Source organism: Lycorma delicatula, chromosome 8, assembly GCF_047948215.1.
Source record: "Lycorma delicatula isolate Av1 chromosome 8, ASM4794821v1, whole genome shotgun sequence".
NCBI lineage: Eukaryota > Metazoa > Arthropoda > Insecta > Hemiptera > Fulgoridae > Lycorma > Lycorma delicatula.
In genome coordinates, this window is record NC_134462.1 from 65,589,300 (window position 1) to 65,614,575 (window position 25,276).

At 31.1% G+C, this 25,276-nt stretch overlaps 1 protein-coding gene across 11 annotated transcripts in view; it reads right to left on the reverse strand.

The window, feature by feature from the left end:
- The window catches only part of trio (trio Rho guanine nucleotide exchange factor), a 1,562,448-nt gene that overhangs the window by 835,094 nt on the left and 702,078 nt on the right, over positions 1–25,276 (reverse strand). For all 11 annotated transcript variants that reach the window (XM_075373360.1, XM_075373356.1, XM_075373361.1 and 8 more), the window contains one exon: positions 3,924–4,116. In XM_075373360.1, the coding sequence (XP_075229475.1) occupies positions 3,924–4,116 (193 nt within the window). The remainder of the gene's footprint in view (positions 1–3,923; positions 4,117–25,276) is intronic.

Consider the following 25,276-nt stretch of genomic DNA (forward strand, 5'->3'; position numbering starts at 1 on the left):
AGCTGTTTTAAAAAATAATATTTTGTATGTAATCAAATATATTTTTGTAATTTTTTTTGTATATTTTTTTTTTAAGACAAAAAAGTAAAAATATCTGTTTTTACACATCGAAGTTACATACGTGTACTAAATTTCAATCATTTTCATAAGATAGTTCATGAGAAATGAAAATTTTCAACAAAATGCATGAATTTAACGTAGGGGTAGCGCGTGGGGTTGGGTCATATCAAATTCCGACACCGTATCGCTGTATTGTCATCGAAGTTACATACGTGTAACAAATTTCATTGATTTTAATACGGTAGATCAAAAGATATAGCAGTTGCAAGATTTGATTATTCCTAAAGCGAGTTAAATAAAAGCTTTTAATGAGGATGAAATGTATGAATGTAAATGAGGTGTAGTCTTGTACAGTCTTAGGTCGTCCATTCTACTGAGATATTTGGTAAATTGGAACCCACCAAAAAACACCGTTATTATCCACGATCTAGAATTCAAATATCAAAAGCATTATTACTTTGTATAAAAGGAACTGCCTTATAGGATTTGAACCTTCGAACTCTCGACTTCAAAATCAGCTGATTTGCAAGTTCACCATTATACTAATCCGTTGGGTCAAACTTATCATATAATAAATCATAATAATTTTGAAAATATTAATGAAATAAAATATTACTGAAATCATGAAAATATTAATAAGTAATATTAACATTTTAGTTTTAATATGTTTTTTGTCTTTTAGTTTAGAATAACTCACTTCAAGAATCTTTGTTATTTATGAACGGATTTCAATAAATGAGATGCCATTTTATTTGTCATAAAACACTTAACATTTTTTGGTAAACAAAATATTTAAATAAACCAAGGGTTGCAAAGATATTAACAATTAAAAAATGGCCGTCCTTTTGAAATGGATAGAAAGATCAAATCATTATTTTTATACAAGTAAACGTCTATGTACCCAAGCAGTACACAAAATTTCAGCTCGATACGATCAACCATTCCTGAGAAACAAATTTTTATATTGAAAAACAAAATGGCGGATAGCTGGTAAACTAAGCGTTTCAGGACATAATTGATACAAAGTTTTTTCTTGTATATGTATATATAGGTACCTTACGAAGAAACTGAGAAACTTTTAGTGCATGTTCTACCGGTGAAAATAAAAAAAGTTCATATAAAGATAGGTCTGGAAACGCTTAATTTTCCAGTTATGGCTAGCGAAAGAATTCGTCCGTATTATATCTCTTCTAATAAAAAGAAGAGAGAGGGGAATGAGAAGAAGATTCAGAAATGAGGTCTTACAGAAATTTTTACGACGTTAATTAAAGGTTAGAATCAGTGATTTCTTATAATTTATGACCTGAAAATCGAATAAAATAGATCCCAGAATTGTAACTGCAGTAGTTTTTGAGAAATCTGGAATGAAAACCAATAAACTGGGATAAAAACCTTTTTTTTATGTTTGATGTACAATAACTTTGTTAAAATGGGTAATAAATACATAAAAAATTTAAACAATACTTGTAAAGAATTTAAGTCTGAAAAAAAATTGTGTTCAAATTCATTGATTTTCACCCCAGATTTCTCAAAAAGTACTGCAGTTACGGTTCTGGGACTATTTCATTATTCAATTTTTCAGGTCAAAAACCATAAGAAATTACTAATTCTACTCCTTAATTAACGTCCTAAAAATTTCAGTAAGATCTTATTTCACCGAGCTGAAATCCTAGAGAAATCTTTCACCAGCCGTAATTCGCAAACGAAGTAGTTTAGGATATGTGTTTATATGAACTTTTTCCATTATTTTCACAAGTAGAATAGATTATGAAATTTCCGGGTGAACTTCGTGATACATCTTGTATAATATATTATAACACTAAGTAACTTCGACTTCAAAAATTTGAAACATAAATTTTATGGTTTTTTTTTTCAACAATGCAAATGCAACATTTAATAAAACAGTAATCTACACAATATTAATTGATTAGATTTAATTTACTAAGCATTTGGCACCGTTGGTATTATACAATTATATAAAATAAAGTTCTACTTACCAACAATTTTAAAAGTATATATCCAAGTACTTCGGAGACTTTACACCGTCATCAGGGATTTCCCAAAAGATGTTAATTCAAATGTATAATTGTATTTAAATTAAAATTGTTACGTTCATAATAGTCGGTCGTCAAGAAATAAAATTAAATTGTACGTCAATAAGACCGTAACGTCATGTTCGTCGCAAACATCTTACGAACGTAACAATTTTAATTTAAATACAATTATACAATTGAATTTGAATTAACATCTTTTGGGAAATCCCTTATGATGGAGTAACGGCTCCGAAAGTACTCGAGTATATACTTTTAAAATTGTTGGTAAGTGGAACTTTATTTTATACAGTATTCGTACAGTATTAAGTCGTAGTTGGTATATTTTATGACGTATTATACTTGACTAGTTAGAACATGCAACATGATGGAACTGTACTTAAACACGTCTATTATCAGGATCGATATTGTAACTCACTAATATAAAAATTATAAGAACAAACATGGATTGTTAACGATCAAAATACATATTTCGATTTAAAAATATTTAATATCACTTTTAACCACTATGAAATTTGAAATTTTCTAAATACATAATTCCTTAAATATTATGTTAATATTGCTTTAACTTTGATGTTAAAACATTACAGTTTTGTCTTCCTGCTTTATTTTCAACAAATTTACTAATAACATAATCAAAATTAATTTGATCAGCTGTTTTATCATCGACTGAGATAATATCTACATTTGAAAGCCTCGACTGGCTGGCTGAAGGTGGAAAAAAGATAACTTTTAATCGACTTAAGTTTAGAATCTCTTCGTTCACACTAAGCACACGAAATCAAAATAGCCAAATAAGAGTCTTAGGTTAAGCCAAGTTTGAAGCAGAGTCAAAATATTCCATTTCCGATGATTTACAAAAAATTTAACGATGACCACAAATTTTGAAATCTTCTTGTCGATTACAGCTGCTTGCAAATGTTCAATCGTTTTAAACAAACGATGATTCTTCTTTTTTGCATAATTCATCGAACGTCTGGATAAGAATCGATTCAGAGCTTCTTGCAGATCTTCTGCGAGCTACTTTCATCAAAATGACACCTCTCTCCGTTGATTGTACTCGGTAAGGACCGTACCTCCTCCTAGCTACGCCAGAAGCGGTAGATCCCGTTCGCCAACGTTCTCTACATCCATTCCTATCTCAAGTCTTCATCTTCATTCATCTCCTCATATCGTATCTTCAATGTAAATGTTGAACAGTGTCACTGAGAAAAAGCAATCTTGCCATACACCTTGACCTAGACCCGGTCAGTCATTTGTTTGTTTCATGTATAATTACGTTTTTGTGTGCTCTGATATTTCCATTCGATTCGAAGTTTCGAATTAGAGAAACAGTGCTAAGTTTTAAGTTCTTGAAATTCTAACGGTTTTCGAGTTTCGAAAGGCATGAATAATTTGAAGTTTCTAGTAATCAATAAGAACGTGGTAGAAGAACATTTTAGGATATAATACGAGTAATATCGTAATTTACCGTTACGCATTTACATTTATTACTAACTACAATTTACGAACACTCCATTAAAAAGCATAAGTGTAGGACTTCCTGATTTTCGGTAAACTATAAGTGCTTCTTTTTTGATAAAACGAAATTTCATTTAAACAAGTTTTCCATTCTACTTTATATATTATAAATATGTAATATTTACGAATCGCATGTTCACAAATCGAACTATAGTTAGGACACTTAAAAAATGAAAGAAAATAACTACGTAGTTAAACTGAAAAAAAGAAACAATATATTTTTAAAACATAATACATTTATGTTTTCCCCCCAAAAAAAAATTATATAAAATAATTTAAAAATATCCTTACCTCAAATTTACATTTGTGACTACCAAGAGACGTCCGTTGTTTTTGCCAAAAATTATCAGGTTTGATAATATAAGCAACATGTACCGAACCAGGAAAATGTTCTTGTAAAACCTTTAAAATCGGTTTAACTGTAGACCAAGTCGCTCCTCTCATATCAATAACTACAGTAAAACCAATTTCCCGTGCCTCCTCACTGTAACACAAAAAATATAAACGAAACATTAATCAAATTTCAGTAAAATATATAATACATTAAAAAAAATTACCATAATCATTAGCTAGTAAGTTCAAGTCCATAAAAAAATGCTTGAAGAATGATTCTTTTTATCTTCTATCCAGAACTTTTTCCAATATTATCAAAGCATTATCTAATTTATGAGAGAATCTACTAGTTTTAAACAATTCAGGTACCAGATTACTTACAAAAATAAATGATTCTAAAAAAATTAAATATCAATAACTAAGTGAAAAAAAAAATTGAACTAATGAAAATTATATTTCAAATCAATATTTACTCTAATAAAAGTAAATAACTGACCTAAATACGTGAAAAATATTTCCATACTATGATACCAATGACTGCTCTTTTTATAAAGTACACGACTGCCGAATACATATTTATATTCATATTTTATTTCTAAAAACAAAAGAACGATTCATATCATGAATGAATTATATAACCTGAATAAATTCTATGAAAATTGCAAATTTATGTACACATATGTATAACTGAAACCACCCTCAGTTTCTTTTTTATATACATAAACGTACTACTACGACACAATACAGTTTTTATATAAGTGATTCATGGTGAAAGCCTGTTTTTAGTTCGGATAGTATCACACAATACTGTTCTAATTAATACAATAGGTTATACACTTTTTCAAGTATACAGAACTACCGTTCTTTTTAAAGTTTAATTAATTAATTTAAACTTCCCGACGTAAAAATTCAAAAATAAATTAAAAAAAAAAACAGTTTTGTTACTGTAACTAAAAATTATAATCCACAATAATGTATGAAAACTTACAAATGTACTGCTATCTACAAACATTTTTAACTATTACTTTCCCGCCTAATTCTATAGCAGAGCTGTAGCCTTAGAAGGGAAAGTATGGTAATCGATCCAATTTGGGCACACACGGTTTTCACCGGATTTTTACGTTTTGTCACATAAGGAACCCAAAAATCCTCCGGATGTTCGTGTGTGTGTTCGGTGTTAGGTTTCGCACTCTAAATCACCTTATATCACCAGAATACACGACTGATTTTGACTAAACTTGGTTCCACTACTATGGGGCAAACTTGGTCGGCATTGATGCTATTAAATTTTCAACCTAAAAGGTCAATGGGGTGAGGCTGTAGAGTTCGGTCACTCTCAGTATCTTGAAATTTCGCCTAATTAAGGTCATATTTTTCTTAGGCACATTTGTCAACAATTAAAAAATAACATTTCAAATTTTTTTTGCAAAATCGCATCCCCATCCCAAAAACTGCTCTAAATAAACTAGTAGGTATATTGTGTCATTAGTACCCCCTCTCAATACAAGGAACGCTAGTGTAGCACTGACGTACAACTGCTGTAGTCGTATTTTTTTTTTTTTTCTGTTTAGCCTCCGAACAGTTTCACATATAAGCACTGTGTAACTGCAGAAACCCCCACTTCCCCTTGATATTATCGATAACATTTAATATACTGGATCTTATTTCTTTAATCCTTACTTTATACTTGTAAAAAATATAATCCTTAAGCTTAATGTCAGTAGCCATCCCCCAGTTTATGAAAAAGATACAACATTTTTTGTATGGAACTGTGTGTTCCACAGTTCCAGAAGCATGGTGTTTGGCTGTTGTGCGCTTGCGCACATAGGAAGCTGCATTTCAGGCTGCGAGGAAAGAGAGCACTGACGCTCCCGCAGTGCCGAACCTAGCGTGCTAGTAGAAGGTATTTTTCTTTTTACTCCGCGTGTGTTGTGCTTAAAAACCTCCCGTTAAAGCCCATCAGGACTCGGAACGGGGAGAGTGTGATGACTGGAAGCTTCACAAGGCGAGTGTCTTCCCCTACGGGGTTGAGATATGTTTAAAAACCACGTACCATATTCTTAAATGTAATAAAATGTAAAGCTAGATTATTATCCTGCTTCCCAGCTATTCTTTTTGATTCAATTATTTTTTTTTTATTTTTCAAAAAAACTTTAACCACGGCCTTGAAAAGGCCCAGAAAAAAGTTTCTGGAGCAGGAGCCTCCACTGCTCCGGAACCATCGTAATGTATTACTTCAGAGGATGAATAATGAGGATGATAAATGAAGTGCAGTCTTGTATAATCTCAGATCAATCATTCTTGAGATGAGCGTGTAATTGAAACCCAACCGCCAAAGAACACCGGTATCCTTGATGTAGTAATCAAATCCGTAGTCATCTGTTAAAAATCCGTAGTCAAAAGTAGTTAAAATCCGTAGTCATGTTTCAAAGTTAATGTGAACGGTAGAATTAAATAAATGAATAATATTTAAAGTGGTCGCTAGTACCGCCACACACGCGCGAATGAAATACGGTATGCGAGCTTTAGTTAGAATCAACTAAACTAAATAGATTAAACTAAATAGACAAAAAATGTTATATTTAGATAAAATGATATATATTTTAAATTAAGTTGTGTGTGTATGCGTGTATAAGCCGTGCGAAAAAAGCCGCGCGGCGGGAGTCCTACATCTGTGTTGTCAGGTTTTTTTTTGTTGTAATTAATGCATTTAATTTTAAATATAATTATTATTATTCTTAAACCATAAAACAAAATTGAATAATACCGCAAAATAAGTTCAATGACATCATTGAAAAAAGATTAAACTTGTAAAAACAAATAATTCGTTATTTTCCAATAATTTCTGATAAAATAATATTTTTAGATTTCGCATAAACAGTGAGGAAATGTTCCTTTTATGCTCGTGCTTTGATGCTTTCATTTATTTATACTTCGTTTTCATTCATACTTTGATAAATGAAATCTAACAAAAAATTAGTCATCTGATTAAAACATCGTATAAAAATTAAAAAATAAATTAAACATTTTAATAAATGTTAAGTTTCCTTTTAGAATAAGAAGGAATTCAGATATAATACGACACTCCATTATTTGAATTCATTTATCAATTATTCGTATATCAAGCAAATGTATATCAACAACTTCGCACTTTTTAATATTTTTTTTTTAAATGAACCGGTTTCTACTCGTAAAATATGGATCTCATAAGGAGAAATTGAATCACTACTGTATTAGTCATTACAGTACAGAAAACTGGAATCGGGAAAGTATTGTAATGGATCAAAAGTTTGGGAGCCCGCTTTTTCATTTATCGATATTTTGAGGACAAAAAAACTCAGTTTTGTTTGAGTGAGAACAAGCAGGCTTTAGTCTAAGTTTGAATCCATCTATTTTGCCAATATTTCTCTATTTCTGGAATGGGCAAACACGTAAGTCATGAAATTTGTTATGGAAATGCGTATATATGAAGAAATGGAATTATTCAATTTTTAATAATTCGAACAAGAGGTGGGGCAGTTTCCCCTTCAATCTATAATTAACATCTCGAGATAAGTGGATTTTAGTGAAAATTCAACCGAAGAACAACTTCTGAAAATTATAAACAGACGAGTATAAAAATTCTTATTTTACCTTCTACATCTTACCCCTACATAAAAAATGTCGGATTAATAATAATATTCAAATTCATCACAGGGAGAAGGATAACATTTTAAGCTGATGATAAGTTTAGAAAGTTCAACAATTGGTTGCCAGCTCTTTTTTCTTAAAAACGATAAGTTCAAAGCCAAGCCAAGATTGAATGGTACTAAGAGGTGCGATTGTAAAGTTTTAAGACAGATGTCGCCGACCCACCGGGTTGGTCTAGTGGTGAATGAGTCTTCGCAAATCAGCTGATTTCGAAGTCAAGAGTCCCAAAATTCAAATCCTAGTAAAGTCAGTTACGTTTTACATGGGTTTGAATACTAGATCGTGGATACCGGTGTTCTTTGTGGTTGGGTTTCAATTAACCACACATCTCAGGAATGGTTGACCTGAGACTGTACAAGACTATATTTCACTTGAACTTATACATATCATCCACTGAAGTAATTCCTGACAACAATTCCCGGAGGCTAAACAGGAAAAAAGACAGGTGCCGCTACTACTCAATAGAAAAGGGTAGGTTTGCCCGCTGGTGTGAAAAGGGAAATTTGTTTGTCCTTAAAAGATTCTGAAAAGATCACCTTTATTCAGCAGAAAGTGGCATTCTGGTGAGTGAAGACTTGCTTCCGATTCTCGGCGGATTATTGATTTCGAAAAATAAATTAAAAAACGAAATAACGAGTTTGTGTCAAATTTGGTTTGAAAACCGGGAAATCAGCTTCAGAGATTTATGAACTCTTAAACACTGCAATCGGGAATAAATTTCTGAGCAGGTCAAATATTTTAATCTGATTCAACAGATTCAAAGATGGCCGCGAATCAGTCGATGACTCCCGGTCCGATCGGCCTTTCACTTCAAAAAACAACGGAAACTTAGAAAGTTTGCGATTTAGAGAGCTCAGATCGTAAACTTATTATAAACAAGATGGCTGATGAGCTGAATTTAAGTTTCTACACGGTTCAGGCAATTTTAATTGAAGATGACCATGCGTCGAATGTCAGCGAAATTCATCCCAAAATTGTTGTCAGACCAGAATAAACTACACCGACTTGAATTATCCCAAGAACAGATTAATCGGGCCGAAACTGACCCAAATTTCTTAAATAGAGTAATTACAGGCAACGAAATATGGGTTTGTGCGTATGACCCAGAAACAAACGCACAGTCGTCGCAGTGAAAGGAACCAAGTTCCGTCACGATCGAAAAAAGCGCGAGAAAGTCGATCGAATTTGAAGACAAAGTTGGTGGTTTTCTTGATTCTATGGATATCATGCATCGCAAATATGCTCTTCTGGGACTGAAAGTTAGCCAGGAATACTATAAAGTATCCTTAAGCGTTTACGCGAAAATGTGCAGAAGAAAAGGACTTCACTCTGGCGAGACAAGAATTGGGTCTTACATCATGACAACGCACAGACTCATCGTGCGTGATCGATAGCGGAAGTTATGGCCAAATTCTCAATTCCCGTGTTTCAGCAACCCTCTTTTCCTCTAATTTAGCCCCTGCCAACTTCTACCTGTTTCCTAGATCGATATTTTCGTTGAAAAGGAACCGATTTGACCCTATAAAAGACATCCAGGCAAATACGGAGCGGATTCTTAACATTCTTCAGAAAGAAAATCTCCAAGAATACTTTAAAAAGTGGAAATACCCTTGAAGTCTGTCGGTTCATTCAAAAGAGGATAACTTTGAAGGAGATCCATAATAATAGCCTGTAATTATTACCATTTTGAAATTACAAGTCCAGTCTTAAAACTTTTCTATCACACGTCGTATGTCGTGACTTTTCAGATGAACGAGAAGTGTCGTGACACTTCTGATATACGTAATCAGAGTAATTGGCTTTAAAAAAAACTTAACCCTTAAAATACATCTCTTACAACGTTATTTTACAGTTTTTTATTTTTTTTGAGAAAAAAGTTAATTTATGATGAATTATTTTCTCATAAATTTCATGTTTATCAATCATATTTAGGCTTTTTAAAGATATCAACGGAGATGATATATTTTAGGATAATAAAAAATGGATTTTTAAATGAGATAAAAAGTTACAAAAATACATTAATATTAGCATAAATATGCGTCAGCCGTAATGGGCACTAGAGACTATTACCACACGAGAGGTAAATACAGCCCTACGGAATACTATTCCCTGACTAAGCAGTCCGTCGATACGATACGAGCCAAATAGTATACGTTACCGAACCATAACTTTCCCGTTTCGAATCAACTCACTGTTTGCCCCCTACTGTTTCAAACTTCTCCACCCCACTCGACAATACAATGCAGAATCCTCTCGACTAAGCCATAAATCTTCTGTTAAACAGCTGTAATGGAAATGCAATAACCATTTTGAACCTGCCCTGCCTACTCCCTATCGGTTTATTTTCAGATTATTTATCCAACTTTCTGATAAAAGAAAAGTTGAATCTAATTTTTATTTTTATTTTTTGAAATAGTACCTCTTATTCCCGATACAATTTATATTTTAAATACTCAAGAAAACTTTACTAGAATTCTAATACTAAAAATTAAAACTAAGCACGTAATTTATTAAAGGTGGTAAAAATCAAACTAAAATAATAACGAAACTGTATTTTAAAAAGGATATGCTCTAAATCAGAATAAAGGGATCAACATAAGAAGAAATATAAATTGTAAAAGGTTCGGGAATTAACAAAAATAAAATGAAAATTATATTAAAAAGAAAATAATAATAGAAAACAATAAAATCCAAGGAATATATATTCCTTTGGAATATATATACACTATATATTCCTACACAAAAGTAGAAAGAAAGATTTATTGTACAGCTCATAAAAACATAACAGCCACTTTAAAAGCGAAAACAATCATTATAGAGTTAAATCTAAAGAAGTGTCTTGTCAAGTGTTAAATGGAATACAGTTTTGTATGGATGTGAAACATGGATCCGAAGAAAATAGCAAAAAGAAAGGTTGAAGGCATCTGAGATATGACCATGAAGAAGATTGTTGAAAATTAAATAGATCAAGGGCAAAAAAATGAATAAGCAAGGAAAAAGACTTGACAAGAAAGTGTTACAAGATCAAATTATAATAGGAAAGCAAACTGGCCGGGACATTTCAAAAGAAGCGAAGGATTGATTAAAACAGTACTTAAAGGTGCAAATAAGAGAACCCGGAACAAATAAGAAACTTTAGACAATTGAAAAGGAAGTAGGAGGTTTTAAGAACGCAAAAATGTAGATGAAAATGGAAGAGAATGGAGATGGACATGATGCAAAGGACCATTTTTTTTTTGTATTTTTTCTTCTGCTACTCCGGGCCAGCTCAATAATCAAGTATTACTTAGCCCAGGGAAATGTCCTTCCGATACCAATGAGCCCCCCACCACCACCTACCGGCAGTACGTCCGGCATGGCAGGTCGGCTCACCGGTTCCGGATCTTTTGCTTATTTTCATCTTGCCTCTGCCTCTAACCGCTTTCCAGGGACACTGGGCCCGGCTATGCCGTTCCCAGGCCCTGCACAGCAGCCGGTTTTTTCCCCTTAAAGTAACTCCTCTCACTTCTCGTAATCCACTTCCTTTGCCCGTATAACCTCAGCCACGAATGTCAGCCATTCCTCTTTACCTCAGCATATACGAGGTGTGATAAAAAACAAACGGTGAATAATTTTTTATTAAAAAAAGTAAAAAGGTTACATAGAATTCGATTTAATCTCCTTCAAAGTACTGTCCTTGGTTAGCAATGCACTTATCCCAACGTTGACTCCATGACTGGAGGCATTTCTGGCAGGCGTCTTTCGGAAGAGCTTTCAACTGCTCGGTCGTGGCCCTCTCAATGTTAGCAATGGTGTCAAAACGTTTTCCTTTAAACACAGTTTTAATTTTTGGGAAGAGCCAAAAGTCGCATGGTGCTAAATCCGGTGAGTATGGCGGATGTGGACAGACAGGAACACATTTTTCGGCCAAAAACTCGCGAATGAGAAGCGAGGTATGACATGACGCGTTGTCGTGGTGAAGAAGGAAGCCATTGGTCCATTTTTCTGGTCGCTTTCTTCGTACGTCGTTAAAAGTTAAAATACTTTGAACGGATCCGTACGAGATGTTAAGGTCTTCCGATAGCTTTCGAATAGTCATTCACCTGTTTGAAGGAACCGTTGTTTCCACTTTTTGCACATTTTCAACTGTTTTTGAGGTTACTGAACGTCCCGCACGCTGCTCGTCTTCAACAGACTCATTTCCATTTTTAAATCGGTCATACCACTTGTACTCAGTCTTCAAAGTTACCACATTATCGCCGTGCACCGATTCTAACATTTCGTGAGCTTCTTTGGCACTCTTTTGCAAATTAAAACAAAACTTAATGTTAATGCGTTGTTCAAAATCCATATTGCGCGACAGACACGATAAACACAACCTCACTCTAGCGGCTCTGGCAGCTGACTGGCAAGCTCGAACGTGTTACAACTTGTCCCTGCCTGTCTCAGTTGATCACGCTATTGGACAAATTACAGCATACGAATGTAGCGTCGGCAGTTGCCGCTATAAAAATTCATTCACCGTTTTTTTTTTATCACACCTCGTACTTTGTTGCAGTTTCTGGGGTAGTCTCTTGTATGTTATATCTTGCTTTTAGATGCAAAGGACCTGTCTTAGAGCAGATATCCTTATAATGATAATTAAGAATATAATACTGAGTAATCGTGATATAGACAGAAATAAATTAACTAACGATTATTAGTAATGACAACTATCGGTAGCCATCAGTCATTCAAACTTTTGTAGTTGTGTATTGCTTTTAAGGATACGTACTTCAAGAAAATAATCGTATACAAGAAACGGTAATTTTCATTTTTCCAACAACTTATGAATCTTAATTTCCTTACCACAGTAATTTTTTTTTGCACTGTTATAAATAATCAGGATTTTCCTATTACAACACTTTTTATAAATTGTCAAATTTCTTAGCACAACACAAAACATCACTGATATGTAGAAATTCGAATTTACTCAGTTTGTTGATAATACTGCGAATGAAAATTAGGAACGAAGCAATACTAACGTCTATAATTTAGTTACTGAATGAAATTTCATTCAAAAAAGTAAAATTGTATCAGCCAGATGTTAACACAATTATCTTAATAATAATGAATTACTTTATTAAGGAAACTGAACATAAACTGCAACTACTTAGTTTTGTATATACTGCAGATTAGTCGTAAAACAGATTAACCAACGGTAATTACCAAGAATTAACTATACATACACTACACGGGGAAATACACAAACTATATGCACACATATACAGCGTGTTTCTAAAATGGTGACCTGGATATAATTTTCAGATTCTACTTGTAAAACTAAAAAAAAATTTGTAGGAAAAATGGCCTTTTCTCCTTCGTTCTCCCCCCTGTCCGCCATTTTATTTTTATATAATAATTTATATCTCAAGTTCGGAAGGACGAATCACATTAATATTTGGTAAGTGCCTTGGTAAAAAAGTTTTAAAATTAGCAAAATATCAGGACTTAAATACCTTCGCAAATTACAAAATGGCGGCTATGTTTATTTTTCAATCCGTTATATCTCTGTAAATATTAGTTTTATCAAAATTTATGTTACTTACTAAAATATTAAGCCTTTTATTTTTTAAAATTGGTTAACAAATAGCCGAGTTATGGCAGAAATTGGTGTAATTATGTGTCTGTTTTCATATCCTCCACTTTACATTCAATTCGAAGAAATTGTTTATATTTATTGGTAACCCTTAAGTAATAATTTTCTCAAAATAATAAACCTAATAATTATAACACAAAATTACAACATCATTTTTCCCATAACTTGACTATTTGTGAAGCGATCCAAAAAAATAAAATGTCATTTTGTTCAAAATAAAAGACTTAATATTTTACAAAATAACATAAATTTTTTAATAAAACTAATATTTATAGATATATAACGGATTGAAAAATAAACATGGCCGCCATTTTGTAATTTGCTAAGGTATTTAAGTCCTGAATTTTTTCTATTTTTTAAACTTTATTTCCAAGACGCATAGAAAATATTAATGTGATTTCTCTATCAGAACTTGAGATATAAATTATTATATAAAAATAACATAATGGCGGACAAAGTGAGAACGAGGGAAAAACTGCCATTTTTCGTAAGGATATTTGTTTTTTAAGTTTTACAAGTAGAATCCGAAAAAGTATAGCCAGCCCAAAATTTTGGAAACACTCTGTTTATATATATATTATATATATTATATATAATTATATTATATATATAATATATATAATATATTATATTATATTATATATATATATTATATTATATATATATTATATATATATATTATATATTATATTATATATATAATATATAGATATTATATTATATATATATAATATATATATAATAATTATATATATATATATATATATACACACACACACACACACACATATATATCATATATATATATATATATATATATATATGTGAAAAATATTACTTAGATAAATAGCTTTTGTATTTAATTCGATTGGTGCAGGCCGTTAGGTGATTCATATAACTACAAACATAAAAATATCTCTTTATTCTAATTTCTGCTTCTCTTATACGGTACAGAAACGCTTAAAATTAATCTCATCGGTTTAATTCAATCATCTATAAATTAATTAAAATATTTTATTACGTATTACGACTTATATTACAAAATATAAAAGAAATACGAAAACAAACTACGAATAAACACATGTATTTTATTTAATTCTGAAAGTTACTGTACACAGGCAGTACATACTACTGGTTCGGAAGGGAATGAAAATTATAAAATGACACAAGGCAAAATAAAAAAAAAAACCTCTTAAACAAAGTATTTTTATATAGTTTACCAGGCTGTCTCATAATTGCCAACACCGAATGATCCCAATCAAAATTACGTTGAGATATACGAACGCTTTACTAATACAAGGAAAAACAAAATCCAATATAATAACTACTGAAATAAACTAACGTAGTTAACTTAATACAGCAGGAAACCCTTACGTTATAAGGAATGAACTTCGAATTAATAAAAACGTGACCACCTAATGTAACTAAAATTATTAAGAAATTTAAAGTAACTAAAATTATTTAGTTCAAGTAAGAAATTTACTGAGAATACAATAGTGTGTGAAGAGTAAAATGAAGTATACAAATTTCATTAAAATAAAACAATGTGAAATTTAAAATAAAGGATTTGAGCATTCCCAGAATTATTTTATAAAGTACAATTGAATTTAATGACAAAGGGTTGGTCTTTTATTGTAAATCTATTCTAGATTTAACTTTATTTAAAATAAATCATAATTTAATTTAAAATATACAGATATATAGAATTAAATTTAGAAAACGAATAATGAAATATATATATATTCTGTCAGTATAGTCAAATATTTTTAATCAATTTAAAAGAAAATAAGTAAAAATCAAAACATATACAATAACAATTCAATTTAAATAGCTTCATCAGAAATGCACACATTCACTTGCATTTATATAATGCTTGATAATCCTATATAGCCTTGTAATAAAATATATTTACGTAACATATTTCATATAATATAATATTAACAATAATTATGATATAATCAATTAAATTAAAAGGCAATACTTGCACAATTTAATGAAGGAAATATAATTTCCGGGATAAAATCGTTCCACTTCATGAAAAAAAAAATTAAAAATAAAATTGTAATCAATTAACTAATGTACATTATAGAAAAATAAATACACGTCGCATATTATATTACACAGATATCATACATCATGCAAATGTTTATATTATACCACACAAGAGGCCAACGTAATGAATATATATAGAAAGTTAATAAGTACAATTATTTCATTGAGGAAAGATATTAAAATTTAATACGGATTTTAGAAATAATGCCGGTCAGGCATGGCATTTTTCATACGCTACGAATTTCCATTTAGCCTAAATGATTCATAGCAGTCGGTGCCTGCACATCTCATTAAAAAAAAACAAAAAAAAAAAAAAAGCTGAAAAGCAATACATTTGTAGGACTTTCAGTAACGCGGCTTTTTTTCTGACGTACGGCTTGCACACACAATTTAATTTAAAAAATGCATAATTTTATTTCAACACAATATGTTTTGTACAGCTGTACGTCAGTGCTACACTAGCGCTCCTTGTGGTGACATGAAGTATTATTGACGCATTATACCCATTCAGTTACTAGTTTAGAGCATTTAATGGGGTGGGGTGGGATTTAAAAAAAAATATTTTGCAGATATTATTTTTTAATTAACAAACGTGCCTAAGAAAAATAAGATTAGGCGAAATCTCGAGATACTGAAAATGACCTTGCTCTACAGACTTGACCTTTTAAGTGAAAATTGAATGACATCAATGAGCCATATACAGAAATTATCGGACTACGCTTGGTAAAAATCGGTCCAGTAGTTCTGAAGATATAAGGTGTGAGAAACCGAATACATACGAAACATCCCGAAAATTTCCATCCGGTTTTTTGCTTTTCTAAGGTGTTAAAACGTCAAGATCCGGCGAAAAACGCATATGCCCAAATTGGACAGATTGAAATACTTTCCCTTCAACAGAAATAGTTCTACTATAGCGCTAAACGGGAAAGTAATATATATGTATGAAACGCGTCGAATATAAAAACAAAAAAACTTTATAAAGAATTTTTATAAAAATTTTATAAGGGCTGGCAAAAGGTTCAATATAACTTTCCCGCCTTTTTCAGGAAATTTTATTTCAAATATACGGCGTACTTTTTTTTAATATTAATGACTACTTAAGTATGCAATATTTAGAATACAACCGCGTAAAACATTAACATATTCCATTGAGGAATTTGAATCAAATTTGACCCCTAGATCAAATTACGGGTTTACCTTTAAAATTATGCAATATTAAAATTATAATTCAGGAAAAAATTTTAGAAAAAATTTCGACCTTAACCAAATGACCTTCCTTTCATCAAAATTATATTGTATTTAGAGAATTTTACAATTAAAAAAAAAAATTACATAAATAATTTTTAGGAAAACTTTGCATCCCAATACACACTACTTGCTCGACAAATAGTTTATATAACATTTATAATATAAGTCACAACTTGAAAAACATATAAATTACCAAAAAATTATAGAACGACCCAAAAAAATTAATAACCTATTGTATGATTCTCTAACAAGAAAACATTTTAAATAAATTTCGCCCTTTAATACAAAATCTATTTAATGATATTTTAAAAAATCTAGTAAAATGGGAAATCGGTACCGTCTTACGGCTTGTCAGTTGAGATGCGAACTAGAGACTATGCAATTTGGCAATTTTGCGTATTTTTACACGCATAATTTTTACAATCAATTTAAACAATTTCAGCCATATTTCAACAGTTTTTTAACCGATTTGAACAAATGAAGTGTGATTTTATTCACAATAAAAGACTTAATATTTTATTTAATAAACCGTACTTCGATAAACTAATATTTATGGAACTATTGTTGATTAAAGATTTTTAATGGCTGTTATTTTTTAACTTTCAAAGGTGAAATTTTCAATGTTATTTATTTTGTAGATGATCGGGTATATTTGCACCAAATTTCATTAAATATTTCGATCCCGTTCTTAAGATGTAAATTTTTATAGAAAAAACACAAAATGGTAAAAAGAAAAAGAAGCAAAATATGACATACGTTTATATGAACCTTTTCGTTTTTTTTGATATCCTCAATCAGTTTCTTAGGTTTACCCTACACCTCCCGAGATATTCTGTATAGCTAAACACCGGGGAAAGGGAATTGTGATGTCACCGAAGGGGTCAAAATCAAGCCAAAGCTGGGATGCATATAATACCTAAATATTTTTATTAAATTTTTACTATTTTGGTCAATGGGTTTTCGAGATATGAGGTAAAAACTCTTTAGAAATAATATTGAAAATCCTCAACCCCTAAATCCATTGACTTTAAAATATATAATTTTAAATAACTTAATAAAATACTTTCATCGTATTAAAGCTCAATTTTCTACGAACAGACAAAGTCAAACTAGCGAAAACTACTCATTTCTCTTTTTTTTAATTCTTTCTAAAATTTAATGCCATAAAAACTTTTGAGATATTTTCGAAGAATTTATATTGAGCAAATCCAGAGGTATTAATCAAAATATATACACAAAAGTACATCTTCCAGAAAATTTACTGTTTTTTTAACTGTTTACTTTACACGGTTGTGTAAAGTTGACATTCGCAAAAATCTAGACACTGAAATTCTGGATCGATCTACATATTTTCCTTTTATAGCTAGCTGTTACATAGCAGCACTAGAGTAATAGCCAGGAAGATAAAAAAAACACGGTCAAGAAACCATCCTTGGCGGTGTTTTTTTCAAATATTGGGGCATAAATTATGTAATCTCGTACTAAATGGATTCAACTGTAAAGAAATAAATAAAAGTACTAAAAATAAATATTAGCATTCAGAAGGGAAGGGATTCTGAGAAATGTTTTTATACTATAACTGGATACTTCCACTCGTTATATCAGCTCGGAGATAGACAAAGGTTTTGCTTAAGGTTTTCTGAGCCTATTATCCGGTGGCCTGAATTTGTGATTATATATTCGAGGTCGATCAATAATTTGATGTTCATATCCTAGAAAAAAAATATGTTGACTTCCCGAAGTATAGTGAGAGAAACGGGATGCTGAATACCTAAAGTGCTTTGAAGTATCACGTTAGTGAAGTTTTTTATCTCTTTTTTCGGTCCCTCTGTTGGAGGATTAACCTTTCTCTCTTGTCCCCTAATAAAGTTTTGTAAATTTTAACATAACGCCCGCTGGATCCGTTCTAAAGACATAGTGATTTTAGATTAAATGTATCTTTGGTACTTATGCGGTTTAGTACGAATGACCATAACCCACCGGGTTGGTCTAGTGGTGAACGCGTCTTCCCAAATCAGCTGATTTGGAAGGCGAGAGTTCCAGCGTTCAAGTCCTAGTACAGCCAGTTATTTTTACACGGATTTGAATACTAAATCGTGAATACCGGTGTTCTTTGGTGGTTGGGTTTCAATTAACCACACATCTCAGGAATGGTCGAACTGAGAATGTACAAGACTTGCACTTAATTTATACTCCTACATATCATCCTCATTCATCCTCTGAAGTATTATCTAAACGGTAGTTACCGGAGGCTAAACAGGAAAAGAAAGAAAGAAGTACGAATGACCATTCCTACGAGAATCTATTTATAAATTTTTTCCAAAATGTTTGCACAAAATGTTCAACTTGGAGTTCAGATATATTTATTATGTAATTCCAAGTTTTCTCGTACATGTAAAACATATATGGAAAACAGATGGTATACTGGAATTAAGCTGTACTTCTGTAAATTATAAACGTATGAAAAAAGATACAAACGGTCAAATGATGTAAGGAAAAAAGAAAATGTTTTAGTTTTGACTAATATTCATCAAAACTCATCAGTCTGTAATTTAAACACGGTTTCATACATCCATTGTACTACTTTAAAAATTTTTCATTGAAAAAAACCACTGACTAATGATATTCATGATTAGCCAAATCAACGATCAAGTTCTCATTGTTCAGTGACTCCTGATTAAACCATCCGACTTGTTTCTGAACAATACTTTTCTGAAACTATGACAGTATATTTACTTTTATAAAGAATTGGATTTTCATTCACATATTTGTCTATGATTTATTTCAATAGAGTAAATGTAATACGTATAAATTAATAAAATGTATCCCATCTTCGACTCGCAGTAATAAACTTTTACTGAGCTTACCTTGCCTTTCAAGGCTAATTACGATTCGATAGAATATCTTCTCCAGGCTTAAGATCCGGGAGAGTCTTTTTATTAAATTAAGTTCGAGCGAATAAATTCGTTGTAAAATTAAAGTTAAAATTATTTATGAGTAACCGCTATCAAAAAACTGAAAGATTAATGTCGGTTTCGAAACATTACATTTTGTATTAATCAAACGCTTTAACAAATTGAAGAGCAAATATCACTTTTATCTCAATTTTTAATAGCCTTTCGTAACAGTAATCCTTTTAGTATAGCGATGGCCATTGTCAATAGGTAAGGAAACATTTAGTTTCGAGTAATTAGCAATAGGATACGGTTCCATGTTACCAATTAGTATTAACTGCTGGCGTGTCACTTAATCCGATCTGTGAACAAAGACAAAAACGAAAACTCAAACTCCCCAAATACAATCACATCTCGACATTCAGTTCCCTTAACGAACCTTCAAAATCTTTAACTACTGAATTACCTTTACACAGAACAGTACTACAAAGAACAATTAATTATCTCTGTTGTTTGTTTCTTATTCTCCTTCTTCAATTTTATATTTTCTTTCCTATTTTATACTAAGAAACATAAAAATTAACAGTAATAATACAATAGATTCTTAAACTAATAACTACAATAAATATTTAAATAAAAGTTATAATATAATATTGCTATTAAATAAAATATTAAATAATTAATATAAAATTTTTTTTTTCAATAATCTAAAAATTTGCAATACGAGAGTTATTTTTTTTTCAATGTCCGATCGGTCACGAAATTAAAACCACAGTGATAATAAAAAAATTTTATTTGTAACAAGTACTTACATAGTTACGCTACTTCTCTACATAGTCACCACTCCGATTTAGACATTTGTCGTAGCGTGGCACTAACTTTCCAATACCTCGTCATAGAACGAAGCGTGTAATTTCAGCCATGTTTCTATGCTGGTCTGCAGTTCGATGTCTGTACCAAAATGTTGTCCTCGTAGCCAGCGTTTCATGTGAGCAAAAAGGTGAAAATCGGATGGTGTCACGTCCGAGCTAAATGGTGGGTGATCAAACACTTCCCAACGAAAACGCTGGAGGAGATTCTTTGTTACAGCTGGAGTGTGCGGCCGAGCATTGCCATGGAGAAAGACAATGCCTGATGACAACATTCCTCTCCGCTTATTCTGAATTGCCCTTCGTAGACGTTGAAGAGTCACGCAGTGTGAGGCTGCAGTGATGGTCGTGCCACGTTCCATGAATTCCACCAAGAGAACTCCATTCCGGTCCCAGAACACAGCAGGCGTACACTTTCTGTCGGAGAAGGTTCGCTTGAACTTCTTTGGTTTACTGGAAGAATGAGAATGGATCCACTGCTTGGATTGTTCTTTTGTTTCTTCAGTTTCGAAATGGAGCCGGGTCTCGTCCCCTGTGACAATTTTGTTCAAAAAATCTTCTCCTTTATTGCGGTAGCGCTGGAGAAACGTTAGGGAGGCGTTCATTCTCATTGTTTTGTGATGGTCGGACAGCATCTTGGGAACCCATCTCGCACACAGTTTGCGGTACTGAAGTCTCTCACTCACAATGGTGTAGAGAGCTGACCTTGAAATTCCAAGAAATGAATCACTCAATACAGAAATTGTGAACCGACGATTTTCTCGAATTCCCTCATCCACTCGTTCAACGAGATTATCGGTTGACACTCGCTTCGTTCCCTGACCGCCTGCATCATAAATATCGGCACGTCCTGCTTTAAAGTTTCTGCACTATTGTCGCACTTTGCTGTCATTTATTGAAGTTTCACCGTACACATTACTTATTCGTCGATGAATTTCAGCTGCATTACACTCCTCAGCCTGAAGAAATCGAATTACCGCACGCACGCACTTCACACTTGGCGGGAGATGCTATTGTTGTAGACACGTTTACAACAATACACGTTTACGTTTGCTAGCTGCGTGTTTAGAACTAAACGAAGTGACGCGGCGTGATTGAAGGCCATACTAGAGACGCTGCACAACACATATGCGCAAAGGTTAATCCGATTTTTGCGCGGTTTTTTATTTCGCGACCGATCAGACCTTAAAAAAAAATAACCTTCGTATTTATTCATTTGAATATCTGAAATTCTAATTTTTTTGTTTAAATATATTTTTTATTATCAAAGAATACGCACGTATTGTATATTTTTAACCGTACGGATAATTCATTATTCGTGGTTTTTACGAAGAATTTAGAACGTAAAGATAAAAAGAATAAAGAATGGAGAACAGAATAAAAAGAATACAGAATTTAGAATAAAGAACGTATAGATTGTACTCGCACATGGTTTCTTTGCTTGTAGTTTTTTTATAAATTTGTTAATGCATTGGGTTGATGAGATATGATTTCGAATATTCATTTGTGATGTTCTTTACATCAGTATGAAAACAATTTCTGTTTTTTTTTTTTTACAGAAATTATTTACTATTAAAATCAACTAAGCAAATATTATATTTAATGTGTCTGAGAGGGCGTGATTTCCGCGCATTTATATATATATATATATATATATATATATATATATATATACAGAGGGTTTCTAAAATGGTGGGTTGGCTATACGTTTTCGGTTCTACTCGTAAAACTAATCAAAAACTATGCTTTGGCAAAATGGCAATTTCTCCTTCGTTTTCCCCTGTCCGCCATTTTGTTATTTTTATATAAAAATTTATATCTCAAGTAAGTAAGCGTATTGGTAATTAAATAAAGTTTTAAAATTAGGAAAAAATCAGGACTCACGTTTGGATAGAGGAATCACAAATATTTGGTAAGCGTCTTGGTAATAAAGTTTTAAGATTAGTAAAACATCAGGACTTAAATACCTTCCCAAATTACAAAATGGCTGCCATTTTTATTTTTCAATCCGTTATATCTCCATAAATATTAGTTTTATAAAATTTATATTATTTTCTAAAATATTAAGCGTTTTATTTTGAACAAAATTACATTTTATTTTTTAGAGTCGGTTAACAAAAATAGTCGAGCTTACGGGAGAAAATTGATGTAATTTTGTGTTACAATTAAGTCTATTATTGTGAGAAAATTATTACTTAAACTGATACTAATTTAAAATTCTAGCATTTAAAACACACCGGGTTAGTCTAGTAGTGAACACGTCTTTCCAGAACAACTGATTTGGAAGTCGTGAAGTTCCAGCGTTCAAGACTTTATAAATTCAATTATTTTTACACGGATTTGAATATTAGATGGGGGATACCGGTGTTCTTTAGTGGTTGGGTTTCAATTAATCACACGTCTCAGGAATGGTCGAACTGAGACTGTACAGGACTACACTTCATTTACAATCATATATATCAAGTATTATCTGAACCGTAATTTCCACAGGCTAAATAGGAACAATAAAATAAATACTAGAATTATCAATAAATAAAAACAATTAATATTTCATCGAATTGAACGTAAAATGGACATTAAAACGGATACAAAATGACAACATCAATTTTCTGCCATAACTCGGTTATTTGTAAACCGATTTAAAAAATAAAATATAATTTTGTTCAAAATAAAAGGCTTAATATTTTAGCAAATCACATAAATTTTGATAAAACTTATATTTATGGAGATATAACGGATTGAAAAATAAACATGGCCGCCATTTTGTAATTTACAAAGGTATTTAAGTCCTGATTTTTTTTATATTTTTAAAATTTTATTAAAAAGACGCTTATCAAATATTAATGAGATTCCTCTATTCGAACTTGAGATATAAATTTTTATATAAAAATAATAAAACGGTGGACGGGGGAAAACGAAGGAGATATTTCCATTTTCCCAAGTATATATTTTTTTGTTTAGTTTTACAAGTAGAATCCGAAAAAGTATAGGCAACCCACCATTTTAGAAACTATATATATATATATATATATATATATATATATATATATATATATATATAATTTATTTAATGATTCTAATGTACTTCACTCATCATTGGCTCACAATCGCTCTCTCACTCTCTCTCTCTCTCTCTCCCACTTTTATGTTTGATGAACTACTTTTTTAAATGGGTAATAAATGCGTAAAACCTTTAAATATAACTTACACAGAATTTAATTCTGAAAAAATGGTGTACGATAAGTTGAATAAAACAAAGAAAAGTTGGAAAAATTCGAATTTTATTTAGGAACAGTATATTACTGCATTTGTTAGAGGATTACTTATTTAATTTAAATAAAAACCAAATTCTTTTTTATGATGTGAAAATTTTGTACAAACATAATTTACGGTTACATATTACTGTTAAAAAATAAAAAACTGGAAATTTTGCAACTGTGAAATGGAAATAAATAAAGAATATTGAGATAACAATTTTTTTTTTATTAATGAAAGAATTACTATAAAGTATTTTAAACATTATTATCGTAAAATATTTAAATTTTAAATACCACCATTCATTGGGAATTATTTTCACTGTCAGTTTTTGAATGTATTTTTTTTTTAAAGTTCCACACATAAAGTTGTTATTGATCTTTAAAATTTAAATGTCCTCTGCTCTTTAAAATACGTTTTTAATCTTTTGTTCTAATATGATTAGTGTACATTTAAATTTAAAAATAATTATTTTTTTATCTTTCTTATTTTTTAAATTTTATTTTATTCTATTTTATTTTATTTATATTTTTAATTTAATTTTATTTTTATTTTATTTTATTTTTTAATTTTAATTTAATTTTACCGTAATAGTTATTAGGTAAATTTCATAAGAAACCTTTCCTACTGTAATGGATACCATAATTCGACCTCCGGAAAATTTCGACATATCTTCACGTTTCACATAACCTAGACCCAAAAACCATCGTCAGCTCAAACATTTATATATATTTCACTTTCTTTTGGACACGATAACCGCCGTAATTTTCCGCCAATCACTTTCAAATAGTTCCTTAAAAATAACTCGTCCCAAAATCACGGTCGATTTCGTTAATGGGCAAAACCTGACCATACGGGTAAAAATCCCCCCCCCCCACCTCATTCCGACCCGTATGGCCTGATCACGAAGTTCTCTAGGAATTTTTACGGATTAACAATCATATGTTTTTTACCTTTTTATATGAATATAGTTTAAAAAATATCTGTTAAGGGAAAATTTGTTACATTCTACCTAAACACAACAGAATAAAATATTTTTTCTTTACATTTAAAAATACGTAAATGTAAAATTAATAAAAAAAATTACACTATTCAATTTTTTGATTTTTAAATTGTTGAAGTCTATCCTAAATAACAAAAAAAAAGGTAATAAATTCTTAAATTAACACAAATTTAATAAACCGAAATTTGAAAAAGAATATTTTTTTGTTATGAAAGAGCTGGTATCATCAACAACGGTCACAATCCCAGTAAGTAGGTAGCCTATAAAAATATGCCATGACTGACAAGGATTCGAACCCGGAATCTCCGCACGAAATACGGAGACGCTACGTACTAAATCACGGAGTTCGATTAATTTTTTTTTCGGCAAAGGAACTTAAAAAAAGGAAAGGGTGTAGGGATAAAGTTTAAAACTTATTTTTTTGAAATTAAAATATATCTTCAAATCGTGAACGTGAACATGTAACAATTTTGTTTAAAAACTCTTTTACTGATGTTATATGGTAGAAAAATTATGGGATCAGCAGAAGAAATACCTTCACAAATAAAAAATAATTAAAAAAAAATCGATACATCAGGCTCTTCATCCGATGCCGCAACCGAACTGTAAAAAGGCTTTGCATTCGAATCATATTTGGGTAGCATACGGATCGGTCTCATACATTTTTTAAATAAAACTCTTTT